The 21,727-nt window shown below is 36.1% G+C and overlaps 2 protein-coding genes and 2 non-coding genes across 6 annotated transcripts; 3 read left to right on the forward strand and 1 right to left on the reverse strand.

Moving 5' to 3' along the window:
• Positions 1–2,988: 2,988 nt before the first annotated feature.
• On the forward strand, positions 2,989–9,343 carry LOC103723847 (40S ribosomal protein S11-like). The gene is made up of 6 exons (XM_008814914.4): positions 2,989–3,138; positions 3,984–4,024; positions 4,110–4,210; positions 8,355–8,499; positions 8,572–8,661; positions 9,023–9,343. Exons 1-6 carry the CDS (start codon positions 3,127–3,129, stop codon positions 9,114–9,116), a joined length of 483 nt encoding a protein of 160 aa, XP_008813136.1. The 5' UTR covers positions 2,989–3,126; the 3' UTR covers positions 9,117–9,343.
• LOC113461053 lies at positions 6,537–6,643 on the forward strand. The gene has a single exon (XR_003383028.2). It is a non-coding gene; the product is annotated as a small nucleolar RNA Z101 (small nucleolar RNA).
• LOC113461054 lies at positions 6,805–6,889 on the forward strand. The gene has a single exon (XR_003383029.1). It is a non-coding gene; the product is annotated as a small nucleolar RNA Z102/R77 (small nucleolar RNA).
• An 858-nt stretch (positions 9,344–10,201) lies between the features above and the next one.
• On the reverse strand, positions 10,202–21,456 carry LOC103723848 (probable protein phosphatase 2C 27). Of its 3 annotated transcripts, none has more exons than XM_008814915.4 (4): positions 21,019–21,456; positions 13,296–13,496; positions 11,598–11,809; positions 10,202–11,131 (listed from the first exon to the last, which is right to left on the reverse strand). In XM_008814915.4, exons 1-4 carry the CDS (start codon positions 21,115–21,117, stop codon positions 10,570–10,572), a joined length of 1,074 nt encoding a protein of 357 aa, XP_008813137.1. In that variant the 5' UTR covers positions 21,118–21,456; the 3' UTR covers positions 10,202–10,569. The 3 variants fall into 3 exon arrangements, with proteins under 3 accessions (XP_008813137.1, XP_026656064.2, XP_038971926.1); XM_026800263.2 differs by lacking the exon at positions 21,019–21,456 and adding an exon at positions 17,478–20,987; XM_039115998.1 differs by lacking the exon at positions 21,019–21,456 and adding an exon at positions 16,008–17,457.
• Between the last annotated feature and the right edge of the window lie 271 nt (positions 21,457–21,727).

Here is a 21,727-nt window from a genome sequence, read left to right on the forward strand (position 1 = left end):
CTATATTTGGTGCAAATGTCACCTATGATAGCTTAATCTTTTAGTTGGTTTTCTTTATGAAATTCTCTTTCTTGATGAGCTTAATCTTAAGTACAAAAGTTTGATTAATAATTTTGTATCTAAAAAAAGCTAGACGGATTATTTTTAAATAAATTTTTAAAGTATTTTATACTTATTAAAAATTTATTATTATTATTATTATTATTATTATTATTATTATTATTATTTAAAAGGCCTCTCTAAGTGAATTCGCCTAAGGCCCCCAAATGCATTGGGCCGCCCTGGTGCTATCCCCATATATACATATATATATATATATATATATATATATATATATATATATATATATATATAATATAATAACCAGATTACCATCGCATTTGCCTATGATAACCATGTTCTTTCTAGGTGCTTTCATCTCTTTGGGAGAATTGAGAAATATCAAGCATCTTTGTTCTATTTTGACTAATTTCTTCTTCCTCCACATTCTTGGAGAAGCTAATCATGCAACGCTAAAACATTGCAAGCTTGGAGCAATCTGAAAGGATTGGTTTGAAGACTCTCCTCCTATATTATTTTATTGTATCGGGGTAAAATACCAGGCTAATTTTAGCGTCACCAATTTGATTGCCAGGGTGATCTCTGTGGTAACATCATATTAAAACAGTTAAACTGGGCCCTCATAAATTGCTAGCCCAAGCTTGGCCTATATCCAAATTGGGCTAGCTCTTCCTCTCTCCAAGCTTGCATAGACAAACTGGCTGAGGTGGCCCAGTCCAATGTGCTATTCCTAAATGAAGCTAGGATGGGGAATTTCGATTTCTCTCATGTTAAAGCCCACTTTCACAAAGAAAAGGGCAAAAAACACTCTTTCGAGATTTGGTGGTGACTATTCTTGCCAATGTAATAAATCTCAATGTATCACCCATTTGAAGGATAATATTTTGGAGTTAAGTAGTTTAAACTATTAATTATATAACTCAATATTAAGTCTTATAAGGAAGGAGCATCATGTTTGCTATTGAATCTAATATATAAAGGGGGAGAGAGATATCTCATAGGATTAGTATGCTCATATTTTAACTTTGAATTCTTGTCTTTAAGATTAAATTTAAATACATCAAACAAAATCAAATCAAAGATTATAAGTTAAACAAAACACAACATATCCAAAATTCTTAAATGATGGTTCTACATATCGCCACCAACACCAAGGAGAATTTTACTTGTTGTACAATGTAATTCTTATAGATGAAAGATGTATACTTAAGATCTTTAGCTTGCAAGTTAGGCAGAAGGGTCGAGTTCAATTTTTATTGGAGTTAGCTATTGAAAGATAGGATGGGTACAGGATAGAAAAATAAAAATTAGCATTTCTAATTTTAAAAAAATCCGAAATTTTCATCTCTATTAAAATCTCAATTTGCATTAGTATCAAGCACTCCTAATACAATAATATGAAAATCTTAGTTCTATTATCTTGACCAATAGAAATTGATAAAATATGAGATATCAATCGAGATATTTCTACCATTTTTATTTTTAAAAATAGGCTATTTAATTAATAAACCTTGAAATGAATATTTAAGTATAGTTAATGATTTTGGAATTACTATATTACTTATGATATGCACCATTCAAGATTATAATATAGTGAGAGCGACACGGATTACTAGTAACGAGTAGTTATTTTATTGCCAAAAAAATGGAGAATCAATTTTTCAATGAGAAAAAGAACTATTTTTTTTATGATACTTAATTAAGATTAAGTATTATTAATCTGGATCGTTAGAAAAATCAGAACACGGTTGATCCTGCAATAATCAATTTGAGATTTGTGCAAATGGATGAATGAGTTTATAGTGCTTCGAGACATCTGCAGGGTGTAATCCAATGGTTCATGTCGGTGAAAGAAGATGAATTAATATTATTATTATTATTTGGGGTAAAGTTTACAAACAACTAGAACAACCCCTTTGGCCAAAACCAAATCCGGAAACCGGTCGGACCCATTTGTCCAAAATTCAAAGACCCGAACAACGCTTATTGGTCCCATCCATCAAGACGATCACAAGGGTGGTTCTATATACACCCCCCCCTATTGCTCAGGACACCCCCAAAAATTAAAAAAAAATTAAATACTCTCTACACCCCCCCATTTGCTAAGGACACCCCTAAAAAATTAAAAATTCCTAAATTACCCCCACCCTCCCCACCCCCTCACCTAAATTGCTCTCTACACCCCCCAAACCCCCCCCACCCCGCTCTTCCCCTCCAAAACACCTCGCCAACGCCCAAAACCCCCCTGTTCCCCCTTCTCCCTCTCGTCGCCGGCATTCTCCCGATCTCCGACCACCTCGCCGGCTTCTCCCGGAACCACCTCGCCGGCTTCTCCCGAAATTTTTTTTTTTTCACGGTTCGTGCTCCGTTCGGCACTGGATCGCCGAACAAAAGGCTTCTGTTCGGCTGAACAGTGCCAGACAGAAGCCTTCTGTTCGGCACTGTGCAGCCGAACAGATCTGTTCGGTTGAGGGTGGCCGAACAGAAGCCTTTTGTTCGGCGATCCAGTGCCGAACGGAGCACGAACCGTGAAAAAAAAAAATTTCGAAACAAGGTGGAACACGTACCTTTGCGGCCGATTCTTCGTCCCAAATCACTAGTTGCTTGTCCATGCTTCGAATGGGGCTTAAATCTCCTTCAAAGATCGCCTAAACGATGTAAATGGATCGAGGGGTTTAAGGGGGGTTTGAGGGGTGTTTTTTTTTTTCTTTTCAAAACAAAACGGAGGAGGAGGAAGGGGGGTGTATGAGAAAATTTCAAGGGCAATATGGTAATTACACTAAAGGTTAGTTTGGGTATTTTTTTTTTGGTTTTTGGGGGGTGTCCTTAGCAATAGGGGGGGTGTATATAGAACCACCCCGATCACAATTGCAGGGATCGCAGATAAGGGTGTTTTCGTCATCGTAGCCAAGAACAGGGATTGAGACGTAATATTCCCTTTCTTTCCTCCGTATAAATAAGTTCTAGGGTTTTAGCGGGCTGCCGCCGCCTCTCTTCCGCTACAGCCACCGCCGCTGCTCGCGTCTCCTTCCCGCGCTCGAAGGCCCTCCTTCGCCTGATTCAATCATGGCCGAGCAGGTCAGATCTAATCGCTGCTATCTCCCTTATTTCGCGAGTTTTCCGCCGCTTCTTTTCCCTTATTTTTCGAGGTTTTCTTTTAGAAATTTGCGATTGCTTCTCTTTTCTTTCGAGTCTTGTGTTTATTTTAATACATTATCATTAGAAAGAGAAAAGACGAAGGGTTCCAATCTCCATCCTGGAATTTGAGAGTACCGTAGATAGATCTAGAGGTTTTGGATTCCATTAGTCAGATTTTAGGCATTTAAGTGAGTTCCAAGCTCGCATTAAATCATACTTTGAGTTTTATTTTTGTTCATTTCTAATTCATACAAAAATCATGTTTTCTCTGAGCTTTGAATTGATCACTGTCCATTAGGTCATTTGCGTGTTATTGTAAATTTTTGTCAGTTGGAATCACGTGATAATGTCATTTTGCATATTTTTGAGTTATTTATAACGATTTTCTGACCTTGTTTATATAACAATATTAAGAATCATCGATCAAAGATCCTTTTTTTACGTTTCGCAAGAAATTCCTGAATTTAAATTCTTTTCTGTTTTAAATAAGCATGTTGGCTGATAATTGAAGAGTTGGAGTCGTTGACTTGATTGAATGTAGCACCTTGCTTTTTCTTTATTTTTCTAAATGATGGCAACTCAGGTTTTTCTGTGCTTCAGTTCTTTATCCCCCCCCCCCCCCAGATTTGCTGAACTGCACTTTATTAAGTGAAGTGATGAATGAAACGGTCCTTTTGTAGTTTATTTTTTCCTGCTCAAGTCAGAGTAGTGAATCTGCTCGGAATCATTATTTGCAGTTCTGACTTTTTCTTCTTTCTGTTGCTTTAATCGTTTTTTTCATGCAGACCGAGAGGGCATTTCTGAAGCAACCGAAGGTGTTTCTCTGGTAAGAAAATTGATTTTATAGAATTGCTGATTCTTCGTTCATAGTTGCGTACATGTTAATATGATGACTGCTGTGAATGTTCCAGCTCAAAGAAGGCTGGGAAGGGAAAGAGGCCTGGTAAGGGTGGGAACAGATTTTGGAAGAGCATTGGGCTTGGATTCAAGACTCCCAGAGAAGCCATTGAAGGTCTGATCTCTGACAATTCGTTCTCTTATTGTGCTTAGATCTAATATTTGAAGAACAATTTTATGTTGCTTCGATGGGTGTGTCCTGGCTGTGCTTTGGGGTCTGTTTGGTTAAATATTTCAAGTGATTACCTAGAATTTTGAGAGTTATGGTTTTTGTGCTTTTGTTTTAATCTGTGTGGTTTCTCTACTATTATCTGGCTATGTGATTGGAAAGTCGCAAGCCCCACCTGGTAAATAACTACATATGATGGGGGTCAATTTCATTTGAACATGTAAAATTCAGTTTGATGAATAGCTGCAATCAAGGGAGAGAAAGGGCATTTACTCCCCTATATAGGAAGCAGGGGGTTATTAGGTTTATATGTGTAGTCACGGTAGTTCTCAGGCCTTCTGAATAGTCAATGATATTGGAAACTAAAAAAAAATAATCTCGGGCACATTGAAAATGGTGGATCCTGTTTATGTTAGTGCAAAGTGTTGAGGCTTGGTGCAAAATTCTGTTCTTGTTCTGAGGGATCCTCTAGTGGAAGTGTTGGGACATCAACTGTCAACTATTTCAAGTGCTAGATAAGGTTGTTTCAAAATATTTAAGCACGTGTAATCAAGTGTCACATTGTTTTCCTTTCTTGTGATGTGATAAAATGTGCTTTTGATATAAAGTACCATTTTAAATTTGATATATTGATACATATGAAAGACATGCTTTACTAATTGTTTATATTGTAAGAAAATGTGACGGTTTCATTTCTTAGGTAATCTACCAACTTTGATACTTGGAGCTGTTTCAAATATTTTGGTAACACTATTCTAGTCCATCATATCTTTAGTCTAGCTCTTGACATATTTTTTTTTGGTGTACAGCTCTTGACATATTTGTGAACCACAGAAATGGAAGGATATTGTGGTGATTTTGTTTTGTATTATGGAGGAGGTGAGCGTATGCAAGGACCATGTGGCTTTGAATGAAAGGGTGTAAGAGATAGATGATCTTTATCTCTTATTGGTGGTTATTATCGTGCTATTATATGAATGATGAGATGAATGGTTGATTAGGGGGCACACAAGCCAATCTAGTTTGAGCTCCATTTGGCTTGCTTGTTCTAGAATGCAGCCAAGTACCCTTTTTGTACATGGGGCTAACTTATTTAGCTAGTTGTTTTTGCTTATAGCAAAAATTCCTTGGGCTTGCATGCCATCCGTTAACTGCAATGGAAGTGAGTTGTAGGTGCAAGGAAGCGAGCTGCTCTTAAAAAAAAATATAATAGGAAGTGATTAGGGAGCGGGTGTCAGTTCAAGTTTCCTCGGAGAATCTGAAGCGGGTGCAGCAACTTAGGTAGAATGTTCCTTTTACTAGGATGCTACCTACTACACTAGCTAGTTATGACTTTCTATGCCTTGTTGCTTATCATGACCAGTCGGGTCACTTTTCCTTAGGTTCTTGACATGTGTTACTAAAAAACAGATCCTAACTGTCTAATGCATTCAACAACTTGCAATCTCAAACTTCAAAAATACATGCATGTATATGTATATTCTCTTTTTATTCATATTACCGGCATCAACTTTCACCACTTACCTTAATTTGGAGGAATTGGTCCATGCATCTATCAGTAGTGTTAGGGGATTTAATCAGAAACTTGAGCATTCTACAAAATCAACAATTTAGAAGGTTTGGATCACAAAATTTAGCACATAATGCCTTGATCTAGGCCTTTCAAGTTCTAACCTCAATCTGAGCAGATTATCTCAGGTTTCTTTTTCTTTTTTTACACCTGAATCAACGACCTGGTTGCAACCATGATGTTGGTCTTGACTTTAGGCAACCCAACCTAATTATGACCCAACCAAACAAAATCATATATATATATATATATATTCTATATCATATGTTAGATAATATTGTTACATATTCTGTATTCCAGTATTGTAACATATACTAGTGTAAACATATGTTTTAGGTCCATTTTTATATCTTAATCAACATAATGGGGTTCAAAAGAGCTGGGAGGAGAGGCCTGTCACTCTCCAAAATCCTATTTTTTTTCCCATTCCTTCCCTTGATCCTTCCCTCTGCATCTGATCCTTCATCCTGCAACTGGAACTGTCAGCCACCAGCTTGATAAGTCCATTCGCTCTTGCCACGTCTCTCTCACTGAGAGGAATGAAGTTGGTGCATAATCTGAGTTCTTCTTGATGGGGCATTGTTATTGGAAACTTTTGATAGACTGCATCAACGCTACTAGCTGTATCCTCCACACCTTCCCCTTGGGGTTGCATATCATCTTGTCAATTTGGTTCGTAAACTCTTTCCATCAATATTGTTATCTGGGCAGATGAGGAATCTCATATTTTTAATGGGTAATTTGCGTCTGAAGCATCTTAGTGATGTTACCTATTATCAGTTTATCACCTTGGAGATCTGATGCCCCTTCACAATTTTTATCTCTTTTCTATTTGTTTTTTATTTTTTTTCCTGATAACTGGGTGTTTTCTCTTTTTCTTTCTTTATCTTGCTTTTTGATGTTTCTTATGTGATAGTTCTATTTTTTTTATAATTTACACATTTTTACTGATTCTGCAAATGGTGAAGATAAGTGAGATGATGGTTAATTTGTTTCCCTATTGGTTTGACGGCCAAAATGATGGCTGTTGTTGTATTAGCTCTATCTGATCACTCTTCCGTTCTCTAATCCATCAAGCCTTTTGTTTTTTATTTATAAATGTATGTTTTAATTGAAAAAATATAATTGTATCCTTTATCTTTTTATTATTGTGTTACACATGTAATTGGTGTCTGGATTTGGATATTTTATTATTATTCCTCCACACCTCTGAACTCATCCCCGGTCACCAACAATTCCCTTCCATCCTCAGTACCCTCCAACGCAGGCCCCTAACCATTAATTGGGTTGTGTCGGGTGGGTTGTGTACCCAAAGTTCAGTATTCCTTCACCCCTCTGAACTCATCCCCAGTCACCAACAATGCCCTTCCATCCTCAGTACCCTCCAATGCAGGCCCCTAACCGTTAATTGGGTTGAGTCGGGTGGGTTGCGTACCCAAAGCTCAGCTAGGTTTGGTTCAGGATTTGTTTCTTTTTTGCACCAATCCATAAGTTTGATTGGGTATTTAAATTGTTAAATTTTGGTTGATCTGACTTGTTATACTACAGGCCTAACATGATCTCTTGTGCTGATCCTGTATGAATAGAATATAACATTTGTCTTGATTAAGAATTAATTTAGGTATGAATATTCTGTCAATTCTTGCAACTACTTGGTCAATAGATTTTTGGTTCATATACTAAACTTTTTAATGTTAGATGTACTGTCTTCTAGCAGCAAGAAAATTGAATTTCTAGTATAGTTTCTAGTTTCTTTTTTCAATAATAATGGGCGATCTTGCATGGTGTTGAACTCATTAGCCATTGCAGCATTATCCATGCTTAAAAATTTGTCCTTTTGATAATTCTTTTTCCTTCATAATGACCTTTTTAGTAAATCCTTTCATGCAATGTATTCTTGGGGCTCCATTTTAGACCCTCTGTGAACCCACATTAATCTGTTCACTGTTGAGCATGCTTATGATGAACTCAAATCTTTGTTGCATATTTACTTAGCAGTATCATCTATGCTATAATGTAGAACAAGGGAAGATAAATTTTGTGGGCTTCTACTTGAAAATATGTTGAAGATCTTGTTTTACATTTTGATATGCATTAATCTGTTCACTGTTGAGCATGCTTATGATGAACTCAAATCTTTGTCACATATTTACTTTGCAGTATCATCTATGCTATAATGTAGAACAAGGGAAGATAAATTTTGTGGGCTTCTACTTGAAAATATGTTGAAGATCTTGTTTTATATTTTGATATGCATTAATGTATTGTATTGGGTGGGCTTTCTCTAATTGTTTTCATCTCTGTCAAACAGCTAAGTATGTTTTCCAATTTTTCTGATTTTCTTGTGTCTCTTTTACAAAAGAAACCCTATACATTGATTTGTGGCAGTTGTGAGTCTTCCATGGAGGCATCCCATTGCTAGCTTTAACATGATGTTGAATTTTTAATACAAAGTGTCTTTTGCCTAAAGAAAAATTTAACATGAAATACTTTGTCCTTACTATTTTGATTTGCTTGCAGGAACCTATATTGACAAGAAATGTCCATTCACCGGTAATGTTTCAATTAGGGGTCGCATTTTGGCGGGCACATGCCACAGTGCCAAGATGAACAGAACCATAATTGTGCGCCGAAACTACCTTCACTATGTGAAGAAATATCAAAGGCAAGTGAAAGAACATCCTGTTTTCTTGATTCTTTGATAGATTGGAAATCAACTAGTTTTCCTTGTTTCCAGGTATGAGAAGAGGCACTCAAATATAGCAGCGCATGCATCACCCTGTTTCCGTGTGAAGGAAGGGGACCATGTAATCATCGGGCAGTGCAGGTAAGCTTCTCATAATTGTAGACATAATGGGGATGATGTTATGTTGTGGGCATGCCAGATATGCCATCAGCTCATATGGACGATGCAGGTGGCAGATCTAGCACCCTCTGAAACTTTCATTCCTGCTCTCCTTAAGAGAGCATTGCTGTGTCACATAAGCCAGTTATTTCATCTCTGTATATTCTAGCGTAGTGGCATATAAAACAGCCTATTTCATTTCCCTCAATTATGCTAGACTCTGGTTTATCATAATATGGCAACCAAGGTTGGAAGATTGTTGTAGACATAGTCGCACCGAATTATTATCAACTTTGTGCGCAAAATTCATTTAATTGTAATGTTTGATATTCTATCTGCCCAGGCCATTGGCAAAGACTGTGAGGTTCAATGTGTTGAAAGTCATTCCAGCTGGCTTAAAAAGTGGCGGCGGCAAGAAGGCTTTTGCTGCAATCTGAAGTGGTCTTTAAGGTTCAGAGAGTATTGAGATGTGTCCGGTTAGAACTTTTTATTGAGAGATTGATGTTAGAGCAGAAATGTTAGGCTTTTAAATTTCATTTTGGGTACTTGCGTTCACCGAAATATTCATGTAAGGTTTTGATTGGATCATTGAAGTTTGAAAGGATTGAACTTATTGCATTCAGAATTTTGAACCCCTATTTGGAAGGCCTTATGAGTTATGATGCGCAAATTTGGAATCTGAACTCTCTTATATGGCGTCCCATAAGTTACTGCAAAATGGCTCAAGTGCTACGCCATATTTGATGCCATCAATGTTGAAATTCTGATTAGCTTCACTCCATGTAAACGTTCTGAAAGGATTAGCTGGGAAAATCAGAATGGGGACAATTATGTTTTAACTTATGGTTTCCCATGTATCGCCCCAATCATGAATATTTTTATCTGGGAAATCAGAAGAAAACTGTGCAAACCTTATTCATGATTTTTCATGCATCCCCTCATTCATGAATATTTCTTTCAGGGCATGTGACATTTCTTCCAATGGTTGGTGGAATATTTGGGCTCTGGCTCAAGAATGGACAGTTGTTGCATTGTTGCAGCCTCCTTGCGGCAACCTTCAAGGTAGCAGCAGCTTCCATTGCTGTCAATTTGGTGCAGGGTATCAATCCACCTGCCAATGCAGTATATTATTAATATTCTCAACCTTCTGATGTTACCAGATCAAGGAGGAAAATTTTTTTATTGGAAATCTGAACCCTTAGCAACAAGTGCTTCACAAACATTAAACCTTGAGTTGTTTTTTAAAAAAAAATAAATTGCATTGATAAAAAAGACATCAAAATTTCTAAGGTTCTACAAGCTTCCATTGCCAAAGAAAGGGGAAATTATGTAACATTGTAATTGTAACTTCAAAGATATGCAACATCACAAATATCATAAAAGTCTAGTTGTTCTAGGTACCTCTTTACAAAGATTTATTTATAACATGAATACCTAATTTTCTCAAACCCATAATACATCAATTATTAATTCACATCAGTCTAAACTTGTCTCGAATCTGAATAATAAAAAGAAAAAAAAATACCAGCAAAATGCATTTTTTGTTGAATCAATGATCAGTAGTATTTTAGTTTATACACATAAACTACATGATGCAATTCTCAGCATCAGTACTATTTTATTTGCATACACATCCATACCTAAACATCACAATAACAAGCTCAAAGAGCCCTGGATGCACCATCACTCCAGCCTTATCAGCTCCAGCTAATAATTTACAAACAACTCAAAATGGATACTTTAAGAACTGGGTTTTTCAACAACTCATTCCATCAATGACAATACAACACCTTGAATTTCTGCTAGGACACCTCTATAATAGAATTAGACGATAAAAATATATGGACAAAGCATATAGCAAGAGTGTACAAAGGCAAAGCCTGCCTTTGTTTAAGCTTCTAGAGAGCGCCTAAGGCTATGAAATCCCTCGGCTGATATGCCCCTCGGCACTCTAGTCCTGTGTACCCCCATCCGAGCAGGGGGGTCTGAGTGGAAGCATACCATAACTGCTGTCAGATTGTCTGTAGCTCCTCGCCTTATTGCCTCCTCAACCAATTCCTTGCAACACAATTTCGTATCATTGTGTTCTTGGAGCCTCCTCCGAGCAAAATCTACAGCATTTTGGTTCGAGAAGACATCCCATATACCATCACTGCCTATTATCAGGAACTCATCATCTTTTGTTAAAGTAATCATCCTAAGCTCTGGTTCAGCACTCAAGGGTCCACCTCGCTCGCCAATACCTTTCATGCCCTCCAGATGCCAATCACCAAGAGCTCGGGTCACAGCAAGCTGACCATTCAAGTATCCATCATCGATGTAGCCACCAAGGGATTCGACGCGTTTTCTTTCCTTGATACAACAGGGCCTGTGATCCTTGGACATTTCTACTGCCATCCCAAGTCGGGAAAGCACAGCTCGGCAGTCTCCAGCATTAGCAACTAATAGAGATCTGTCGTTTCCATCATTAATAATCAACGTCATGAACTCAAGAATAGGAAATCAAGGTGGAATTAAAAATGACAAATTCAAATAAGAAAAAAAATGAAACAAAAGATGAAAGAACCTTGATGCTAGAATATGCTATTTTGTAAGAAAGAAGAGGGAGAAGTAATAATGCTGCAGGTTAAAAGTTTGATGACTACTTAGGAATGATTAGCCGAAAATGAAATATACTAAATCATTGAATGTACTCTAGAGAATAAAAAGATCTTCATTGGTCCATAATCCCTCATAAAATAGTATTTACATCTTACAGATATTTTTGCAAAGGTGGCTGCAAGAATATGTTAGAATTATAATTTAAAAATAGAAGTCACTGACACATATATACGATTTATAACATTTTCTCTATTTTCTAGTCAATGAACACTGAAGAAAACAAAGGGTTTTAAGTTTCAATGGATGGATAAACCGACCTTCCAATTATCATTGCAGTAAGTGCTGTTGTCCCAGATGACAGTGCAGACTGAACAGCACAAATCTTTGCAAACTGAGTATCAGTTTGCATAAACGATCTCGTGACTACCTTTTCAAGTTCAAGAGGGAATTCAGCATCTTCCACAATGACCCTAGGTAAACTGTCACAGAAAAAATGTGCAGCACCTTTCCCTCCATGTCCATCAAATACCTGAACTCAGATATGCGAATAAAGTTATTTAAGGCAGTAAAGTACATGCATCAAGACAATGGAAATACAGTGGAACAATGTCAGAGAAGATTGAATAATGCACATAGAATATCATGCTGTTCTCAAACTCAAGCAATAATCTGAGCTTTGTTGCTATATAACAATGAAAAAAAGCTAACAACAGCTCAAATGTAATAACTAGGAAGGAAACCATAGCTATGTGGTCCACAAATTTGTTAAACTATTGTCAATGAATTAATGACACAGGGCTATCATATCACAGGTCTTGGTCATCCAAAAATCACATAGATAAAACTATGGTGGAGGCATTTACTGTTGTGGTTTTCTAAAATAGTTAGGTCTGTAGAAAAAGGCTGTCTATATTAGTTCGCAGAGGTACTTTTGACCCTGGAAAGTAGGAAAATTAATGACAATGAAGCTAAAGGCATAAATAAATTTTTAACAGGATATCTGTTAGCACGGAATGAATAAAATAAAGAGAGAGTGTTTCAATCATCCTTAGGTGGTTCATGCATTGAAAAAGGGGTTGTTATAGATGTCCTCATGTCCATATTAGGAGCAGAAAGTAAGGAGATGAGAGCCAATGATGCCCAAGAATAAGGAAATGAAATTGCCAAGGAAAAAATTAAACAGTTTTCACAAAATAAGCTACTAAAGTTATTTGCAACTAGAAATTTGTACAACATAGCTAGGTAGAATCAATTGGAATATTGTATTGGAAAGGTTGCTAAAATAATATTGGAAATGCTTTAGGATAATGAGGAACTTAAAAGAATAATTTATGAAGGGGATTTCATGGAGTACCAAACATCCTTTAAAAATTGTATATTATTTATTTATTTTTTTCTAGTTATGAATTCCAAGCACAATAGTCATCATATGAACACTTTCAAAAACAAATACCAAAGGAATGCTCTAGTTAAGCCCACCCTTTAGGCAGGCAGCATGGTTAATCCCTAGAATCAGTAATTGAATACAACTGTGTAAGTTTAGACTTTAGACAGTTAAATACTCCTTAGACTATTGGTTTGCAGATGTAACAATCCAGAAATGTGTGCATATCCTAATGTTTTTCTTAGAATAAACCATGTTGTCCTACAGATTGGAAACATCATTTGGTTTTAAGTTTTACTTTTACTCATGAAATCACAAATAAAGAAAAAACAATGGAATTTTTTGGGCAATATTGAAGAATTAATTTCATTAAAGTCCTTTTATTTCAAATAACATCTGCAATCATAAAAAAGTTTTAGTTGATTATGGTTACATTAACTGAAGAACCACAACAATACCCAGCCAGATCATACTCAAAATGGAGAAAATATGTTACACTCAAACATGATCAAAGGGTAGAATACTAGAATCACATGTTTTTCGAGCATCTCAAGTATTTATTATGGAGATATAACATGACTTACAAGTAGGCATATAGAATGTGAGGAAAAAATGACCAATTGGGACTTACTCCATAAAAAGAAACCGTCTCCTGATCCAGTGAATGATAACCATACTTCTTAGCCAAGTCAGAGATGCACACATGGGTATCTTCCATATACTCCCGACTGCCAATATCAGACCAGTCCCCTGATCGAGTAACTGGGACAAAATCTATTAATGGGTTTTGCTTGCTGTCTATGGCCACTGTATTCTCACATATTCTTTCCATCTGCAAAAATATCATGAAAAAACTAAAGTAGAAAGGAAAAAGTGTAGGGGGGAATGCCTGTATGAAATCTTCTTAGTTTGATCTGGAAATCTAAGAATATGCCACCAAAGTTACTGCGGAATATATATACCATTAACTAGATAAGCAAGTTTTGCCCAGTATGAGCTGACAAAAAATTCAGCTTGGGCTCACAGGCCAACAATGTTGCTTCGAAACCACCTATACTCAAATGAACCTGGGCCGAGCCTCCTATGTGTTTGATTGCATATATGTACACATATCATTAGATAATACAAATATACAAGTCTATTCTAAACATGTAATGTTTCAATTTAAATGCATAAAATCATCTTTTGTAACAACTTTATCTTCTAGTTTCATTCTTTCGAAAACACTGTGCCACAGGCAGTGCTGTGCCTCACGTGGATTTTGGGCTTCAGTTAGTGAAATGTCCAAATTTCAGAAGCATAATGCTAGACAACCTTGAATAGGGAAACTCAGCTTGACGAATCTTTCACGTTCTGAACAAAAAGTTGGGTCCAATGATTTTATACTACAATCATTATTCTCAAGGTGTTCCCCATAAATCAAGCCAGAATCGATCAATTTAAGTTTACTGGCTAAGCCATCAGTAATGTTACTACATAATCAACTTTCTGCAAACTTTAGTCAAGAATTACTCATGCTGCCTGGCATCTCTAGGGCAAATTCTATTTTTATTAAGCTCTCATTGTGACTTCTATAATATGTGGAAAATCCTTTGTAACATACAAATAACAAATATAGGAAAACTGGAGTACAGCTTTAAGGCATATATAACGAGAAGCAAAGGCAGGGAGATGAATCAATTGATATAGATTATAATGGTTACATGTATAAATTATATGCATGTTCAAGGATGCTTAGATATACAAGAAAGAAAAATTAAAGTATAAAATCTCCTTTTTTTTATTTTATTGAAATTTCAGTTTACAGAATAAATCTTAAATTAAGACTGAACTAAAGGATGATAAACTATATGCATGTTCAAGGATGCCTAGATATACAACAAAGAAAAACTAGAGTTAAAAACCTAATCATGAAACCAGCAAAGATGCAAGGTTGAAGCAACTGGGCTAGAGCTGATAATTAAGGAATTGGGCCTAAGTTATCCCCAAATTCCAAATTTACTTGAGAAGCAAAAGCTCCTATAAATACTTCATGGACATGGATGAGAGATCTAAAGGCCAAAGACAACAAGGACTTGTACTAATGCTGCACTGTCATAAATTTTTTAAAGAATTGCAGGATAGGGTGCAACATATGAATTACTGCATCTTGCTTAGTTTGAACCAAATTATAGTTAAATGATGGGCACAACCTATACTGTAGCCAGCCCCTAAGGTGCATTAAAGGCCTCCTACTGGAAGTAATAGAACATGGATTTGCCTATTTAGGAGAAAGAGTTCCCAAGTCAAACTGACCAACTATGTTTTCGATGCAGTAGATGAAAGTATGGAGGTTAAACATTTCACTATAACTGCAACGAAAGGATTGGAAAATGGAAACTTTTATCAGATAAGGCTGGAAGTGGGCCGGGTCGGGCCATGCCCCTACCCAAACTCGGCCCAATTTTTTTTTAGGCTTCGGGCCAGGCTTAGGCCCAAAATTTTTTGCATAATCCAAGCCCGTGCCTGACCCGAGCCCGAGCCCAAGCCCAAGCCCGGTTTGAACCCAATTGAAGTTTAATGTTTCATAATATTGCTTTACAAGTGAATGAGCTAGTTAAAAATTAGGCTCTCTCCTATAACACAAGTAAATGATATATGATACAATATTTTCAGTGAAAGCCATTTTAATTTATCCTTTACTTCCTCATTATTCTCTCTAAAAAACAACATACAAAAATAAATTGATTCGAGCCTGAATTTGAGCTCTATTTTGGACCTTGTTCGGGCACGAGCCCAGGCCAGGCCAATAGCATACCCAAGTCCAGCCCGAAAAATAAATGGGCTCTACATTTATTAATTATGCCGGGACATGAATGGAATTTAGATTCTCTAGTTATGGTACTTGCTTGGGACCTAGATCTGGACCCAATCCAAACCAATGGGCATCAGGTCAGGTGTGGGTCTTGATATGCCCGGACTCAACTCATAGACTTGTTGGGTCTCATGAATCTCTCCTACTCTCATCCACCTGCTTCTTGGATGTAAAGGTCTGGGTAAAATCTCGACCTGAAAACCCAACAGGTACTAATATGGGTTGAAAGGTACCCACACCTCACTTGACCCAACAACATCCCTGAGACTGATATGACATGAGTGCCAGAGTATGCTATGAGTAGTATAAAAAGGGTGCGCTCAAATAAGTAAACCTATAAATGTAGCTATTCTAGACATCGCTTGCCAATCATATAAAAAGAAGGATACCTCTACTGAGGAATAAAAGGATGCTTTAGCATATCTGTCAACAGAAGTAATTTTTAAGATAGTTTTAAGTATTTTTTTTTATTCATAGAAGATCACTCACCAAGGTATGGATCTCTTCAGGAAAACGTAGTCATGTCGTAGTTCCAAGAAATGTTCAGCAGAATGGAGTAGCCAGGAGAATTAACAAGACCAACTTTTGAGGAAAGCAGCTTTCAAAGATTTTCAAGTGAAACAAACAGACCCTTGGAAAAACATTAGTGGAACATATGTTCCTATCGACACATTAATCCAACTCTTTCCCCAACATTTAAACTTCATAATAGTTCTGCACATCATTTAGTACCAGTACATAGAAACCATAAGAACTCTTATGTTGGAAAGCGTATACATGCACACAAAAAGCATATGGCTCCTTAAACTAGGTAGGGTTCAAATCTGTGGTTTGTTTCATAGCCACAATGACAATTTTACTTCTATACATGTTTGTAAGAGGAAGATAGGATAATTACCCATAGGCAGACCATTAAAACATGATTGAACTTTCTTATAAGCAGAACATTGTAACATATATTTGAACAAAACTTGACATGCACATCAATTAATCAACAACCAAAGTGCCTGAATTAAGGTAAAATTCAAACACTTCGTATAGGTAATAATCATATATTTCTGACTATATTTCACAAAACCAATAATCATTATCAAATCTCCAAAGATGCAATGATTAAATTTTGTTGGCTCCTTATCAACAAAACATCACCATAGCCACATGATTAATAGAATACTGAAAAAAAGAAAGGTAGTGTCAGCTGATAATAAAATCTCTTATACTACTTATTACGAACTAACTAAATCAAGGTTTTACATATCGGACTGTACAATTCCAGAATGAGCATACCATACCAAACAAGTATGGGACTAACATAGTACACAGGTGTAATACGATACCATACTGGGACATGGTGTAGGTGTTATTCCAACTTTGCACCTTCACCTGTGTTAGTACAGGGGCGTACCATGCTATAGTGTATTAGTAAAGTACTAGAATGGAACCTAGTACCAAGACATAAAACCTTAAGTTAAATCAAACCAAATCCCATACTTAAGTACCATTAGAGAAATAGGCATATAAAATCCAACATGAATATCATCAAGAATCCTTAGATTAGAACAAAACTTTTTCCATAACTAGCCTTGACTTACAAAGTACTTATCCCTTTTATGTATAATTTAATGAATTGATGATGAGTTCTTCATCTTTATATTTCTTTTTTTTAAAATAAAATACTGTTTGCTCGTAAATGAACAAATTTTCGCTCAAATTGATAAAGCAACCATAAGTGGAAGATATGAAAATAAACAAAATTAGGCACTAAACTGAGTTAATTGCAACAACAATTCTAGAATTGCAATTAATCAAAAGATACCGATACAATAACAAAGCCAAAAGAAAACCCAAAGATAAGAAATTTCTATAAAAATTCCAAATATTATACTCCCCAGAATCTAATTAAAAAAAAAAACAACAACCATTAGTCAAAAATAGAAAAATAAGAAGGTTATATCTTACATGAGACATAGTAAGATTAGGACTTTTCTCATTCTGGGTCTTGTAAAGGCTCAAAGAGTCCATCTTGTTGTCAACCTCCTCCGAATTCTCCATGGACATGGCTATTTCTCAGGGAATCTCTCAGGGAATCTTGATCATTCAAGAACTATACCAAGAACGCCAAACCAAAGAATCTCTGGATATCTCTTGATGTAGGAAATGGGAGGGGGAGAGAGTTGAGATTTTTCCAGGTGTTGGTGGGATTAATACTAGAGAGGAAAGTAGAGAAGAAAAGAGAATCGAGAACTTTCCGAGTGTTGTTGGGATCGATACTAGAAAGAGAGATGTTTTGTTTTTAAATGAAAAAGTAACACTACACGCATGAGAGGCTTTGCCACATGTTCTAAGACTAAGATCTAAGCTGCGGTCACCCATATGTGAGCATAGGGTATCCTTAACCCAAGTTACCATCTAAGTAAGAGGTGTTCTGTTTTTTGTCCTTGGGAATATTTTGAATAACACTAAAGCTTGCTCGTAGTAGAAGATGGGTGCAATGGCCTTATTTGCTAAGTATAAAAGATAAACAATTTTGAGACCAAATGTCATCAAACTGAAGGAAAAATTGGATACCTGAGTTTTTTTCCAAGTCTTGACTAGTGTGGACCATTTAAATTAGTGAACCACTTAAACTTATCATCTTTCATGGCTTTTTAAAGAATTTTAGCCAATTAATGCTATCTTAGAGATACTTATAACAACTAAGATCATTGACAGGTAATTCTGTTGTCATTTGCCAATTTAGGCCTTATATAAGTATTATAGGAAACAATAAGCAATTGTAATGGAAAAAAAATATTGCACATATGATCTATAACAAAGTTTCTATAACAGCATGCCATTAGAAAAATATAATCTAGAGGCAACATAGATGATAAAAAATAGGACTTGCATAAAACTTCTAATGTAGATAATCCATACCTTAATCTGTCATAACTAAATGTCATCCTAATGCATAATTCTAACAATTAGAATTAATTGAAATACCGAAACAAAAAAGTTGAAACGATGCCGAATGACATACTTGACTAACCATATCCTTGCTTCTTTGGCCTCATCATGAAGTCTTACCATCCTAAGTAACTAATATAGTAGGGGGCAACTCATCTCTTGGGTCAAACGACCAAGATCTTAAAGGGATAGGAGCAAGCTACGCCATCTCGGTATCGGGCCCCATACTAGTGCCATTTTGTTACTGTGTTGGTACACTCAGTACGAGAATAGATTCCATGTATATGCCCCAAGTACCATGTACTAGTTCGGTACTGTTATAGTATGGTATGCCCCATATTGTCTGGCTCGGTACGGTATCGTGTACCTTGGGTAAGAGCAAGGAAAGGTTACTTGGTATGACGCTTATCTCCAAGATTTTAGAATGCCATTATTAACATCACTAGGTACCCAATGGTTGATAGATTTCCACGACCAATAAACAGCCACATGTTTACCATCTCTATTTCTATTCACATGAGGTAGCTCTTTTCTTATTACCTACATCCTTAATCAAGTCACAGGCAGCTAAATTCCCCGCTACTAGGTTCCAAAAGGCCAGGGTAGTTTGCATAACAATGCTCCACCAACTAACATCAAATAAATGCGTCTAATTTTCACTACAATCACAAGCAACATAAGCAGGGACCAATCTAGACATGAAGGAGAAAAGAAAGCCAATTTTGTGTACCACACCCAGCATAATATTTACAATTACAGTCCAAGGATAAGGATATGAGCCTCAGCATCAATGAATTTTCCTCAGCCTCCCTATGTAGATCCTCCTTTCTTTTTAAGCAACCGATGCATGACACATTTATTATAATAAAACAAGGAAGCAATCAGTGCCATCCATCAGATAATATTAATTGGAATTTTAATCCCATTGGAGTGGGACGTAGAATCCCATGTCTTCTATTGTTTTTGTGTCTATGAGCTTTCTCAACATGTTTATCTATCTTCCTATATGTATCACCTGACCTTTGCCTCTTTCATACCCAAAGATGCTTGCTTCACATGCATCACACATGCCCAATGTTAGTCACAGAAAATAATGTTACTTAACCATCCAGTTAGGCTTAAACCTTTACTGGTGCTATACTCTAGATAACTACTCATGTATAAAAACAGGGTGTAGTCAAGAAAATATAACTTGTAAGCTTAGCTTTTATAGACATCATTTGCAATAGCAAATATAAGATGCCTCAATTCACAGGAATAAGAGGATACTTTACCATCTATCAGAACAACTGATTTCTAAGATATTTTAAGTATATCTTTATAATTCATAGAAGATTAGTCAAAAACCATACGGGCTTCTTCAAGAAAACAAAGCATGTCACAGTAATGTTTAATATGACAAGCCTTCAGGGAAACCAGCTTTCAAGGCTTTTTCAAGTGAAAAAAAACAGCCCCATGGAAAAAAAATATTTGCAGTGGAATATATGCTTCTAGCAGCACATTAATTTAGGTCTTTCTCTGACAACTTCAAACTTAAAACCTTTGCACATACTTCATTGTTGGGAAACAGAACATAGAAGAACTCTAATGTTGAAAAAGCCGATACTTCTAGACAGCGCAAAACACGTGCAGCTTGAATTTGTGGTTTGTTTACTCGCCATGATGGCAATTACATTTCTCTACATACTTTTGAGACTCAGGCCATCAAGAAATAATTGAACTTTCTTATAAAGAGTATTGAAACATATATTTGGACAAAACTTACATGCACTTAAATTGATGAACAATTGGAGGGCCTAATTAAGAGAAAAATTCACATACTTTGCACAAATAATAGAGTCACATATACTTCTCACTATATTTGGCAAACAATGAACGTCATCAAATCTCAGATATAGACAACAATTTGATTTTTCGCACTTCCTTTTCAACAACCAAGCACCACAGCAACAGTAATAAATGGAGTACCAAACAAAAAAAGGTTGTGAAACTACGATCATAAAATATTTCCTTTGATATTGATAATAAACTGGTTAGAACAACACTAAATCCCGGACTTAAGTACCATTGGAGAAATAGCCATTTGAAACCCAATATCAAAACTATCAAACTCTCCCCTCATAATTTTTTTTCCAGAATTGAGCTTGATTTTACCGAATGCTCATCCCTTTGTTGTACAGGTTAACAAATCACTGATGGATTCTCAACCTTTTTTATTTGAAAAAGAGTTACATAGTGCCCATTAATGAACTAACTTTTGCTCATGTACAAGAGAAAAGCAATCACAAGAGGAAAAACCAAAAGAAACAAAACTATACTCCAAACAGAATATATTCCCTCGATTCTGAAACCGCAATTAATCCGCAGAAACCACTCATATCAATACAAGAACAAAGCCGAAAGAAAACTCGAAAGAAGAGGAGTTTCTGTCAGAACAAACAAATACTTTACTACCCAGAATCTAAAAAATCAAACAAGAAACAGCACACAGCTGAAAACATTAAAAAGAAAAAGGCATTTAGAGAAAAAATACAAGAAGAAGGTCCAATCTTACATGAGACTTGGCAAGATCAGAACTTTTCTCATTCGGGGTCTTGCAAAGGCCAAAAGTTTCCATTTTTTCCCCACCCTCGTCTAAATTCTCCACGCACATGGCTAGATATCAAGGAGCCTCAGTGATCCAAGAAAGCCGAACAACAGAAGAAAGAGAACACGGGACGAAGAAGAAGAAAGATAAGGGGAGGAAAGGGGATAGAAGATTCGGAGAATATCTTTGGAAATATCTTGATGTGGGGAATGACAGGAAATGAGAGGAATAGGATTAGATTACGAGCAAGCTAGTAGGAGAGGATTTTTTAAAGTGGATAGAGAGCAAAGAAGACGAGAGGAGAAGAAAACAGCGAGCCAAGAATTTTGTCAAAGCGCGTTGGTGAGATTTATACCGGAGAGAGATTCGTTTTCCCTTTTTTGAATAGAAAAAAAAATGGTAAGGGGCTTGGTCACTGATCAAATTCATGGACTTTAATTCCAAATTCTTTTAATTCTAGAGATATCATTAAACTGTCCTAGAGCATTTCTAGATATTTCTAATACTTTATAAATTTCTTGTATCTAGAATATTCTAAGTGTTGGATATATCATATTTATACAAAGGCACAATTTTTATCAATTTAGTCTCAGTCTCGATCTATACAAAGGAGAGGGATCTTTATTTGCAATAAATTTTTTATGACTATCTAATCTTCTCACTTGTAGAAAAAATA

This window comes from Phoenix dactylifera, unplaced genomic scaffold (genome assembly GCF_009389715.1).
Source record: "Phoenix dactylifera cultivar Barhee BC4 unplaced genomic scaffold, palm_55x_up_171113_PBpolish2nd_filt_p 000046F, whole genome shotgun sequence".
Classification (NCBI taxonomy): domain Eukaryota; kingdom Viridiplantae; phylum Streptophyta; class Magnoliopsida; order Arecales; family Arecaceae; genus Phoenix; species Phoenix dactylifera.

What these genes read in the sequence shown, in the direction of transcription:
- LOC103723847 (XM_008814914.4), top strand. An exon ending in TATGTGAAGAAATATCAAAG is followed by an intron (nt 8,500 to 8,571) that starts GCAAGTGAAAGA and finishes CCTTGTTTCCAG; the next exon opens with GTATGAGAAGAGGCACTCAA. An exon ending in GTAATCATCGGGCAGTGCAG is followed by an intron (nt 8,662 to 9,022) that starts GTAAGCTTCTCA and finishes CTATCTGCCCAG; the next exon opens with GCCATTGGCAAAGACTGTGA.
- LOC103723848 (XM_008814915.4), bottom strand. Translation starts at nt 21,117, where the DNA reads ATGTGCGTGGAGAATTTAGACGAGGGTGGGGAAAAAATGGAAACTTTT. An exon ending in CTGATCTTGCCAAGTCTCAT is followed by an intron (nt 13,497 to 21,018) that starts GTAAGATTGGAC and finishes ATATTTTTGCAG; the next exon opens with ATGGAAAGAATATGTGAGAA. An exon ending in ACTGCAATGATAATTGGAAG is followed by an intron (nt 11,132 to 11,597) that starts GTCGGTTTATCC and finishes TGGAAACGACAG; the next exon opens with ATCTCTATTAGTTGCTAATG.